The 13,741-nt window shown below is 51.2% G+C and overlaps 1 protein-coding gene across 2 annotated transcripts in view; it reads right to left on the minus strand.

Moving 5' to 3' along the window:
* The window catches only part of LOC130194697 (fibroblast growth factor receptor substrate 2-like), a 17,593-nt gene extending 4,105 nt beyond the window's left edge, over nucleotides 1-13,488 (minus strand). Inside the window, exons 1-4 of one of the 2 annotated variants that reach the window (XM_056415754.1) lie at nucleotides 13,130-13,488; nucleotides 12,278-12,366; nucleotides 10,719-10,810; nucleotides 9,812-9,998 (exon numbers count right to left, since the gene is read on the minus strand). In XM_056415754.1, the coding sequence (XP_056271729.1) occupies nucleotides 9,812-9,998; nucleotides 10,719-10,784 (253 nt within the window). In that variant the 5' untranslated portion in view covers nucleotides 10,785-10,810; nucleotides 12,278-12,366; nucleotides 13,130-13,488. Of the gene's footprint in view, nucleotides 1-9,811; nucleotides 9,999-10,718; nucleotides 10,811-12,277; nucleotides 12,370-13,129 lie in introns of both variants that reach the window. The other variant, XM_056415755.1, reaches the window with a different exon arrangement.
* Nucleotides 13,489-13,741: the final 253 nt, after the last annotated feature.

Here is a 13,741-nt window from a genome sequence, read left to right on the forward strand (position 1 = left end):
CTACACTTGACGTCACGTCTCCTACACTTGACGACACGTCTCCTACACTTGACGACACGTCTCCTACACTTGACGTCACGTCTCCTACACTTGACACGTCTCCTACACTTGATGCCTCGTCTCCTACACTTGACGTCACGTCTCCTACACTTGATGACACGTCTCCTACACTTGACGCCTCGTCTCCTACACTTGACGTCACGTCTCCTACACTTGACGTCACGTCTCCTACATGGCGACCGCGACACGTCTCCTACATGACGTCACGTCTCCTACACTTGACGACCGTCTCCTACACTTGATGACACGTCTCCTACACTTGATGCCTCGTCTCCTACACTTGACGCCTCGTCTCCTACACTTGACGTCACGTCTCCTACACTTGACGACACGTCTCCTACGCCAGCGTCCGTCTCCTACACTTGACGACACGTCTCCTACACTTGACGACACGTCTCCTACACTTGATGCCTCGTCTCCTACACTTGACGTCACGTCTCCTACACTTGATGACACGTCTCCTACACTTGAAGCCTCGTCTCCTACACTTGATGACACGTCTCCTACACTTGAAGCCTCGTCTCCTACACTTGATGACACGTCTCCTACACTTGATGACACGTCTCCTACACTTGACGTCACGTCTCCTACACTTGATGACACGTCTCCTACACTTGATGTCACGTCTCCTACACTTGATGACACATCTCCTACACTTGACGACACGTCTCCTACACTTGACGCCTCGTCTCCTACACTTGACGTCACGTCTCCTACACTTGACGACACGTTTCCTACACTTGATGACACGTCTCCTACACTTGATGTCACGTCTCCTACACTTGATGACACGTCTCCTACACTTGATGTCACGTCTCCTACACTTGATGACACGTCTCCTACACTTGATGCCTCGTCTCCTACACTTGACGTCACGTCTCCTACACTTGACGTCACGTCTCCTACACTTGACGACACGTCTCCTACACTTGACGACACGTCTCCTACACTTGATGCCTCGTCTCCTACACTTGATGTCACGTCTCCTACACTTGATGACACGTCTCCTACACTTGATGCCTCGTCTCCCACACTTGATGACACGTCTCCTACACTTGATGACACGTCTCCTACACTTGATGACACGTCTCCTACACTTGACGACACGTCTCCTACACTTGACGTCACGTCTCCTACACTTGACGACACGTCTCCTACACTTGACGACACGTCTCCTACACTTGATGCCTCGTCTCCTACACTTGACGTCCGTCTCCTACCTTGACGACCGTCTCCTACACTTGATGCTGCGTCTCCTACACTTGACGTCCGTCTCCGCCGTCTCCTACACTTGACACGTCTCCTACATGACGACCGTCTCCTACACTTGATGACACGTCTCCTACACTTGCGTCTCCTACACACGTCACGTCTCCTACACTTGACGCGACCGTCTCCTACACTTGACGACCGTCTCCTACATGACGACCGTCTCCTACATGACGTCCGTCTCCTACACTTGACGTCCGTCTCCACATGACGACACGTCTCCTACACTTGACGCCTCGTCTCCTACACTTGACGTCACGTCTCCTACACTTGACGTCACGTCTCCTACACTTGACGTCACGTCTCCTACACTTGACGTCACGTCTCCTACACTTGACGCCTCGTCTCCTACACTTGACGTCACGTCTCCTACACTTGACGTCACGTCTCCTACACTTGACGACACGTCTCCTACACTTGACGACACGTCTCCTACACTTGACGTCACGTCTCCTACACTTGACGTCACGTCTCCTACACTTGACGACACGTCTCCTACACTTGACGACACGTCTCCTACACTTGACGACACGTCTCCTACACTTGACGCCTCGTCTCCTACACTTGACGTCACGTCTCCTACACTTGACGACACGTCTCCTACACTTGACGTCACGTCTCCTACACTTGACGACACGTCTCCTACACTTGATGTCACGTCTCCTACACCAGACGACCGTCTCCTACATGACGACACGTCTCCTACACTTGACACGTCTCCTACACTTGATGCGACGTCTCCTACACTTGACGCCGTCTCCTACACTTGACGCCTCGTCTCCTACACATGACGTCACGTCTCCTACACCAGCGTCACGTCTCCTACTTGACGCCGTCTCCTACACTTGACGACACGTCTCCTACACTTGATGTCACGTCTCCTACATGACGCACGTCTCCCTACACTTGACGCCTCGTCTCCTACACTTGACGTCCGTCTCCTACATGACGTCACGTCTCCTACGCCAGACGACACGTCTCCTACACTTGATGACCGTCTCCTACACTTGACGCACGTCTCCTACATGGCGTCCGTCTCCTACACTTGATGCCACGTCTCCTACACTTGACGTCACGTCTCCTACATGACGTCCGTCTCCTACACCTGACGTCCGTCTCCTACACTTGACGTCGTCTCCTACACTTGATGTCACGTCTCCTACATGACGACCGTCTCCTACACTTGATGTCACGTCTCCTACGCTTGATGCCGTCTCCTACACTTGATCTCCTACACTTGATGACCGTCTCCTACACAGCGCCGTCTCCTACACTTGATCGTCTCCTACACTTGACGTCCGTCTCCTACACTTGATGCACGTCTCCTACACTTGATGACGTCTCCTACACTTGCGTCTCGTCCTACATGACGACACGTCTCCTACACTTGACGCCTCGTCTCCTACACTTGACGTCTCGTCTCCTACACTTGACGACACGTCTCCTACACTTGACGACACGTCTCCTACACTTGACGACACGTCTCCTACACTTGACGTCACGTCTCCTACACTTGATGTCACGTCTCCTACACTTGACGTCACGTCTCCTACACTTGACGACACGTCTCCTACACTTGACGACACGTCTCCTACACTTGACGCCTCGTCTCCTACACTTGACGTCACGTCTCCTACACTTGACGACACGTCTCCTACACTTGACGACACGTCGTCTCCTACACTTGATGCCTCGTCTCCTACACTTGACGTCACGTCTCCTACACTTGACGACACGTCTCCTACACTTGACGTCACGTCTCCTACACTTGACGACACGTCTCCTACACTTGACGACACGTCTCCTACACTTGACGACACGTCTCCTACACTTGACGCCTCGTCTCCTACACTTGACGTCACGTCTCCTACACTTGATGACACGTCTCCTACACTTGACGCCTCGTCTCCTACACTTGACGTCTCGTCTCCTACACTTGACGACACGTCTCCTACACTTGACGACACGTCTCCTACACTTGACGTCACGTCTCCTACACTTGACGTCACGTCTCCTAATCTTGACGACACGTCTCCTACACTTGACGACACGTCTCCTACACTTGACGACACGTCTCCTACACTTGACGACACGTCTCCTACACTTGACGCCTCGTCTCCTACACTTGACGTCACGTCTCCTACACTTGATGTCACGTCTCCTACACTTGACGTCACGTCTCCTACACTTGATGACACGTCTCCTACACTTGATGTCCGTCTCCTACACTTGATGACACGTCTCCTACACTTGACGACACGTCTCCTACACTTGACGACACGTCTCCTACACTTGACGACACGTCTCCTACACTTGACGCCTCGTCTCCTACACTTGACGTCACGTCTCCTACGCCAGCGTCACGTCTCCTACGTCACGTCTCCTACACTTGATGACCGTCTCCTACACTTGATGTCCGTCTCCTACACTTGATGACCACGTCTCCTACACTTGACCCCACGTCTCCTACACTTGATGACACGTCTCCTACACTTGACGACCGTCTCCTACATGACCGTCTCGACGACACGTCTCCTACACTTGATGCCTCGTCTCCTACACTTGACGTCGCGTCTCCTACACTTGATGTCCGTCTCCTACACTTGATGCGCGTCTCCTACACTTGATGTCACGTCTCCTACACTTGACGCCTCGTCTCCTACACTTGACGTCACGTCTCCTACACTTGATGTCACGTCTCCTACACTTGACGACACGTCTCCTACACTTGACGACACGTCTCCTACACTTGATGCACGTCTCCTACACTTGACGTCACGTCTCCTACATGACTCGTCTCCTACACTTGACGCGTCTCCCTACATGACCGTCACGTCTCCTACACTTGACGACGCGACTCCTACACTTGACGCCACGTCTCCTACATGACGACCGTCTCCTACACTTGACGCCACGTCTCCTACACTTGACGACCGTCTCCTACACTTGACGACACGTCTCCTACATGACGACCGTCTCCTACACTTGACGCCTGTCTCCTACACCTGACGTCCGTCTCCACACTTGATGTCCGTCTCCTACACTTGACGCCGTCTCCTACATGACGACCGTCTCCTACATGACCTCGTCTCCTACATGACGCCACGTCTCCTACACTTGACGACCGTCTCCTACACTTGACGACCGTCTCCTACATGACGACCGTCTCCTACACTTGACGCCACGTCTCCTACACTTGACGACACGTCTCCTACACCGTCTCCTACACTTGATGACCGTCTCCTACACTTGATGCCTCGTCTCCTACACTTGACGTCCGTCTCCTACACTTGATGCACGTCTCCTACACTTGATGTCCACGTCTCCTACATGATGACCGTCTCCTACACTTGACGCCCGTCTCCTACACTTGATGCACGTCTCCTACACCTGATGTCACGTCTCCTACACTTGACGACACGTCTCCTACACTTGATGCGTCTCCTACCGTCTCCTACGCTTGATGCACGTCTCCTACACTTGATGACACGTCTCCTACACTTGTCGCCTCGTCTCCTACATGATGACCGTCTCCTACACTTGATGACACGTCTCCTACACTTGATGTCTCACGACCACGTCTCCTACACTTGACGCTCGTCTCCTACATGACGTCTCCTACACTTGATGTTACGTCTCCTACACTTGACGTCACGTCTCCTACACTTGACGTCACGTCTCCTACACTTGACGACACGTCTCCTACACTTGACGACACGTCTCCTACATGATGACCACGTCTCCTACACTTGACCACGTCTCCTACACTTGGCGTCCGTCTCCTACACTTGATGTCCGTCTCCTACACTTGATGTCCGTCTCCTACACTTGATGACACGTCTCCTACACTTGATGTCACGTCTCCCACACTTGACGTCCGTCTCCTACACTTGATGACCGTCTCCTACACTTGATGACACGTCTCCTACATGATGTCACGTCTCCTACACTTGATGACCGTCTCCTACACTTGATGACCGTCTCCTACACTTGATGACCGTCTCCTACACTTGATGTACGTCTCCTACACTTGATGTCACGTCTCCTACACTTGATGACCGTCTCCTACACTTGATGACACGTCTCCTACACTTGATGACACGTCTCCTACACTTGACGTCTCCTACACTTGATGTCACGTCTCCTACACTTGATGACCGTCTCCTACACTTGATGCACGTCTCCTACACTTGATGACGTCTCCTACACTTGATGCCTCGTCTCCTACACTTGGCGTCACGTCTCCTACACTTGATGACCGTCTCCTACATGATGACCGCGTCTCCTACACTTGATGACCGTCTCCTACACTTGATGACCGTCTCCTACACTTGATGACCGTCTCCTACACTTGATGCCCACGTCTCCTACACTTGATGACGTCTCCTACACCGTCTCCTACACTTGATGTCACGTCTCCTACACTTGATGACCGTCTCCTACACTTGATGCGTCTCCTACACTTAATGCCACGTCTCCTACACTTGATGACACGTCTCCTACACTTGATGACACGTCTCCTACACTTGATGACACGTCTCCTACACTTGATGTCACGTCTCCTACACTTGATGACACGTCTCCTACACTTGATGACACGTCTCCTACACTTGATGTCACGTCTCCTACACTTGATGACACGTCTCCTACACTTGATGCCACGTCTCCTACACTTGATGTCACGTCTCCTACACTTGATGCCACGTCTCCTACACTTGATGACACGTCTCCTACACTTGATGTCACGTCTCCTACACTTGATGTCACGTCTCCTACACTTGATGACACGTCTCCTACACTTGATGACACGTCTCCTACACTTGATGTCACGTCTCCTACACTTGATGTCACGTCTCCTACATGATGACACGTCTCCTACATGATGACCGTCTCCTACACTTGACGTCACGTCTCCTACACTTGATGTCACGTCTCCTACACTTGATGACACGTCTCCTACACTTGATGCCACGTCTCCTACACTTGATGACACGTCTCCTACACTTGATGTCACGTCTCCTACACTTGACGTCACGTCTCCTACACTTGACGACACGTCTCCTACACTTGATGTCACGTCTCCTACACTTGACGCGTCTCACCATGACCGTCTCCTACACTTGACGTCACGTCTCCTACACTTGATGACACGTCTCCTACACTTGACGCCTCGTCTCCTACACTTGACGTCACGTCTCCTACACTTGACGACACGTCTCCTACACTTGATGACACGTCTCCTACACTTGATGCCACGTCTCCTACATGATGTCCGTCTCCTACACTTGACGACACGTCTCCTACACTTGATGACACGTCTCCTACACTTGATGACACGTCTCCTACACTTGATGCCTCGTCTCCTACACTTGATGACACGTCTCCTACACTTGATGACACGTCTCCTACACTTGATGACACGTCTCCTACACTTGATGTCACGTCTCCTACACTTGATGACACGTCTCCTACACTTGATGCCTCGTCTCCTACGCCAGACGACCGTCTCCTACACTTGACGACACGTCTCCTACACTTGATGACACGTCTCCTACACTTGACGTCACGTCTCCTACACTTGACGACACGTCTCCTACACTTGATGACACGTCTCCTACACTTGATGCCTCGTCTCCTACACTTGACGTCACGTCTCCTACACTTGATGACACGTCTCCTACACTTGATGACACGTCTCCTACACTTGATGTCACGTCTCCTACACTTGATGTCACGTCTCCTACACTTGATGACACGTCTCCTACACTTGATGTCACGTCTCCTACACTTGATGCCACGTCTCCTACACTTGATGACACGTCTCCTACACTTGACGTCACGTCTCCTACACTTGACGACACGTCTCCTACACTTGACGACACGTCTCCTACACTTGACGACACGTCTCCTACACTTGACGCCTCGTCTCCTACACTTGACGTCTCCTACACTTGATGACCTCGTCTCCTACACTTGACGACACGTCTCCTACACTTGACGACACGTCTCCTACACTTGACGTCACGTCTCCTACACTTGACGTCACGTCTCCTACACTTGACGTCACGTCTCCTACACTTGATGAGACGTCTCCTACACCCCTGACGTCACGTCTCCTACACTTGATGACACGTCTCCTACACTTGATACGTCTCCCTACACTTGATGCCGTCTCCTACACTTGATGTCCGTCTCCTACACTTGATGACGTCTCCTACACTTGATGTCACGTCTCCTACACTTGACGACCGTCTCCTACACTTGATGACACGTCTCCTACACTTGATGCCGTCTCCTACACTTGATCACGTCTCCTACACTTGATGACACGTCTCCTACACTTGATGACACGTCTCCTACACTTGATGACGTCTCTACACTTGACGTCCGTCTCCTACACTTGATGTCACGTCTCTACACTTGATGTCACGTCTCCTACACTTGATGACACGTCTCCTACACTTGATGACACGTCTCCTACACTTGACCACGTCTCCCACTTGATGACACGTCTCCTACACTTGATGACCGTCTCCTACACTTGACCGTCTCCTACGCTTGATGACCGTCTCCTACATGATGCCCGTCTCCTACACTTGACGTCACGTCTCCTACATGATCCGTCTCCTACACTTGATGACGTCTCCTACACTTGACGTCACGTCTCCTACACTTGATGCACGTCTCTACACTTGATGACACGTCTCCTACACTTGATGTCACGTCTCCTACACTTGATGACACGTCTCCTACACTTGATGCGTCTCCTACACTTGACGTCACGTCTCCTACACTTGACACGTCTGTCTCCTACACTTAATGCCACGTCTCCTACACTTGATGACACGTCTCCTACACTTGATGTCACGTCTCCTCCGTCTCCTACACTTGATGTGCGTCTCCTACACTTGATGACACGTCTCCTACACTTGATGTCTCCTACACTTGATAGCCGTCTCCTACACTTGATGTCACGTCTCCTACATGACGACCGTCTCCTACATGACGCCACGTCTCCTACACCGTCTCCTACACGTCTCCTACACTTGACACGTCTCCTACACTTCTCCTACACTTGATCACGTCTCCTACACTTGATGACCGTCTCCTACACTTGATGACACGTCTCCTACACTTGATGACGTCTCCTACACTTGATGACCGTCTCCTACACTTGACGACACGTCTCCTACACTTAATGCCACGTCTCCTACACTTGATGCCACGTCTCCTACACTTGATGTTACGTCTCCTACACTTGATGTCACGTCTCCTACACTTGATGTTACGTCTCCTACACTTGACGTCACGTCTCCTACACTTGATGACACGTCTCCTACACTTGATGACACGTCTCCTACACTTGATGTCACGTCTCCTACACTTGATGTCACGTCTCCTACACTTGATGTCACGTCTCCTACACTTGATGTCACGTCTCCTACACTTGATGTCACGTCTCCTACACTTGATGACACGTCTCCTACACTTGATGACACGTCTCCTACACTTGATGTCACGTCTCCTACACTTGATGTCACGTCTCCTACACTTGATGACACGTCTCCTACACTTGATGTCACGTCTCCTACACTTGATGTCACGTCTCCTACACTTGATGTCACGTCTCCTACACTTGATGTCACGTCTCCTACACTTGATGTCACGTCTCCTACACTTGATGCGTCTCCACACTTGACACGTCTCCTACACTTGATGTCACGTCTCCTACACTTGATGCGTCTCCTACACTTGATGACCGTCTCCTACTTGATGACACGTCTCCTACACTTGACGTCACGTCTCCTACACTTGTTGTCACGTCTCCTACACTTGATGTCACGTCTCCTACACTTGATGTCACGTCTCCTACACTTGATGTCACGTCTCCTACACTTGATGTCACGTCTCCTACACTTGATGACACGTCTCCTACACTTGATGACACGTCTCCTACACTTGATGTCACGTCTCCTACACTTGATGTCACGTCTCCTACACTTGATGTCACGTCTCCTACACTTGATGACACGTCTCCTACACTTGACGCCTCGTCTCCTACACTTGACGTCACGTCTCCTACACTTGATGACACGTCTCCTACACTTGATGACACGTCTCCTACACTTGATGTCACGTCTCCTACACTTGATGTCACGTCTCCTACACTTGATGACACGTCTCCTACACTTGATGACACGTCTCCTACACTTGACGCCTCGTCTCCTACACTTGACGTCACGTCTCCTACACTTGACGACACGTCTCCTACACTTGACGTCACGTCTCCTACACTTGATGACACGTCTCCTACACTTGATGCCTCGTCTCCTACACTTGACACGTCTCCTACACTTGATGACACGTCTCCCTACACTTGATGACCGTCTCCTACACTTGATGCCTCGTCTCCTACACTTGACGTCACGTCTCCTACACTTGACGACACGTCTCCTACACTTGATGACACGTCTCCTGGTACCTTGGCCTGTCTGGCAGCGCCGGCCGCTCTCGAAGGAGAACAGGTTGGAGTCGTAACCATAGCGCCGTAAGCACAGGTAAGGCCACCTGACATCGTCACGGCGATGGGTGTGGAGGACGAGTTCAGCATCGGTCAACTCCATCACACCTGAGCCCAATTCATTCCCATCGTCGTCCACATTTATCACCTGGACGGGTAAACAACAACAAGACAGTCAGAGCCAGGTAAACAACAACAAGACAGTCACAGCCAGGTAAACAACAAGACATTCACAGCCAGGTAAACAACAACAAGACAGTCAAAGCCAGGTAAACAACAACAATACATTCACAGCCAGGTAAACAAGAACAATACAGTCAAAGCCAGGTAAACAACAACAAGACAGTCAGAGCCAGGTACACAACAACAAGACATTCACAGCCAGGTAAACAACAACAAGACAGTCAAAGCCAGGTAAACAACAACAAGACAGCCAGAGCCAGGTACACAACAACAAGACAGTCAGAGCCAGGTAAACAACAACAACAAGACAGTCAGAGCCAGGTCCACAACAACAAAACAGTCACAGACAGGTACACAACAACAACACAGTCACAGCCAGGTACACAACAAGACAGTCATAGCAAGGTAAACAACAACAAGACAGTCATAGCCAGGTAAACAACAACAAGACAGTCACAGCCAGGTACACAACAACAAGCCAGAGAGCCAGGTAAACAACAACACAGTCATGGGTTTAGGAGCTGTTTCTAACACTAGTGCTCTCCTTCCATTAGCCAAACAATTCCTCGCAGAAATCTCCAGATGTCAGAATTACAAATCACCGGATTCAGGTGGAAGACCCCGCCCCTCCTCCCAGGCCTCGACGGGTTAATCTGCAGGTGTGTGCTAACTGAGACCAACTCACCTTGAATTTACTTTGATGATTATCTGGAATTGAGTCTTTCTCTGGACAGCTTAAGCAGCTACCCATGGCTTCTTCAGAGCACCATCTGATCTCTGGACACAAGAGACACACAGATCAGCGCTGTGGTCTAGAGTCTAGACCTTCCTCTGAGACTCACCTAGACCTTCCTCTGAGACTCACCTAGACCTTCCTCTGGGACTCACCTAGACCTTCCTCTGGGACTCACCTAGACCTTCCTCTGGGACTCACCTAGACCTTCCCACCTAGACCTTCCTCTGAGACTCACCTAGACCTTCCTCTGAGACTCCAGACCTTCCTCCTCCTGACACTAGACCTTCCTCTGGGACTCTTCAGACCTTCTCTGAGACTCACACCTAGACCTTCCTCTGAGACTCACCTAGACCTTCCTCTGAGACTCAACCTTCCTCTGAGACTCACCTAGACCTTCCTCTGAGACTCACCTAGACCTTCCTCTGAGACTCACCTGACCTTCCCTCACCAGGACTCACCTAGACCTTCCTCTGAGACTCACCTAGACCTTCCTCTGGGACTCACCTAGACCTTCATCTGGGACTCACCTAGACCTTCCTCTGGGACTCACCTAGACCTTCCTCTGGGACTCACCTAGACCTTCCTCTGGGACTCACCTAGACCTTCCTCTGGGACTCACCTAGACCTTCATCTGGGACTCACCTGGGCCTTCCTCTGGGACTCACCTAGACCTTCCTCTGGGACTCACCTAGACCTTCCTCTGGGACTCACCTAGACCTTCCTCTGGGACTCACCTAGACCTTCCTCTGGGACTCACCTAGACCTTCCTCTGGGACTCACCTAGACCTTCCTCTGAGACTCACCTAGACCTTCCTCTGGGACTCACCTAGACCTTCCTCTGAGACTCACCTAGACCTTCCTCTGGGACTCACCTAGACCTTCCTCTGGGACTCACCTAGACCTTCCTCTGGGACTCACCTAGACCTTCCTCTGGGACTCACCTAGACCTTCCTCTGGGACTCACCTAGACGCCTGGGACTCACCTAGACCTTCCTCTGGGACTCACCTAGACCTTCCTCTGAGACTCACCTAGACCTTCCTCTGGGACTCACCTAGACCTTCCTCTGAGACTCACCTAGACCTTCCTCTGGGACTCACCTAGACCTTCCTCTGAGACTCACCTAGACCTTCCTCTGGGACTCACCTAGACCTTCCTCTAGGACTCGCCGAGACCTTCCTCTGGGACTCACCTAGACCTTCCTCTGAGACTCACCTAGACCTTCCTCTGAGACTCACCTAGACCTTCCTCTGGGACTCACCTAGACCTTCCTCTGGGACTCACCTAGACCTTCCTCGGACTCACCTAGACCTTCCTCTGGGACTCACCTAGACCTTCCTCTGGGACTCACCTAGACCTTCCTCTGAGACTCACCTAGACCTTCCTCTGGGACTCACCTAGACCTTCCTCTGGGACTCACCTAGACCTTCCTCTGGGACTCACCTAGACCTTCCTCTGACTCACCTAGACCTTCCTCTGGGACTCACCTAGACCTTCCTCTGGGACTCACCTAGACCCTGCCTCCAGTAGTCCTGGTTCCATCCTCAGAGCCTGAGGGCCTGTCATGCTCCGGTTGAGTTGTAGACGTGAACAGCAGCTCTGCTGACGCCACAGGGAGCAGTTAGTACTTCAAGTAGTACACAGTAGTAAACAGTAGTACACAGTAATACACAGTATAGCTGAAGTTAGTACTTCAATCATCTTCAAGTAGTATGGGGTAGGGATGGAACTGGCTACCTTGTGGTTAGAGGACGACCACCACGAGCTACAGCCGACTCAAAAAACAGGTATTCATGGTTACGGAAGTCTATTACGCATTTAATAAAAGGGTATTATTGGGGACTAAAGGGTATTAGTGTATTAAAGCGTAATAAATGGGATTAAAGAGGAATAAATCGGCATTAAAAAGGTAGTAACGGGTAATAAGGGGTATTTCAGTCTAATAAAGGATATTAGAGTCTAATATAGGATACTATAGGGTATAGTAGGTACTAAGGGATATAAGGGTTATTATAGAGTATTAAAGGTACTAAAGAGTATTAAAGGGGTGTTAAAGAGTATTAAAGAGGTGTTAAAGTGTACTTCAGGGTGTTAAATGTTATTAAAGACTATTAAAGTGTACTTCGGGGTACTAAAGAGTATTAAAGCGTACTTCGGGGTAGTAAATGGGTATTAAAGGATATTAAATGGTACTTCAGGGTACTAAAGGTTATTAAAAAGTATTGAAGGGGTATTAAAGGGTTATTAAAGCCTACTTCAGGGTACTAAAGGGGAACAGCAGCTAGCTAGCCTAAAGCTAAGCGAACACAGAGCTAGGTAGCATGAGTTAGCTCGGAGGCTAGCGGCTCCCCCCCTCTCTTACCCCGCTGGGCTCAGGGTGGACCAGCCGTCACACACGTCCTCACACGGGCCAGGTGTCCGGCTCCTCGGTCCCGGACCACAGCACAGCTAGCGTTAGCAGCTACTCCAGCAGCGCCTCCATCTTTCTCTAGCGCCAAAACAACAATCACAAGCTGTCCCGGGGCTCGAGCGGCTCAGGCGGACCCGGTCCCGAGCAGCTCCTCCATGGGGAGTCCTGCGGGGTCTCTGCGGGGCGGCCGGCTTCTTCCTGGCGCACCGTGGTCTCGCTCGCGGCCCGTTTTACTCCGCTTTCCGAAGGTTATCTTCACTCTGCCGCGAAATCACTGCAACGAAACTTCCGAGAGTTCACTCCAATGTGGCCGAGACCCGCCGCTGTGCGCATGCGCGGCCTGTGCGGTTCGGGACCGTCGGGGCCTCTCCCAGAGAGACATAATGAGTGACGTCAGCTCGAAACACACGTCACTTCGTTATGCGTCAGCGTTCAGATCTTTTACTTCAGTACAAGTACGAGTACCACTCTGAAGTAGTTAAAGACGTTTACCATCATGTACCTCTGAGAGGTAGTAGGCCTACTGTGAGGAGTACATTAGTACCTCTGAGAGGTAGTACATCA

Source organism: Pseudoliparis swirei, chromosome 6 (assembly GCF_029220125.1).
Source record: "Pseudoliparis swirei isolate HS2019 ecotype Mariana Trench chromosome 6, NWPU_hadal_v1, whole genome shotgun sequence".
In the NCBI taxonomy this organism is placed as follows: domain Eukaryota; kingdom Metazoa; phylum Chordata; class Actinopteri; order Perciformes; family Liparidae; genus Pseudoliparis; species Pseudoliparis swirei.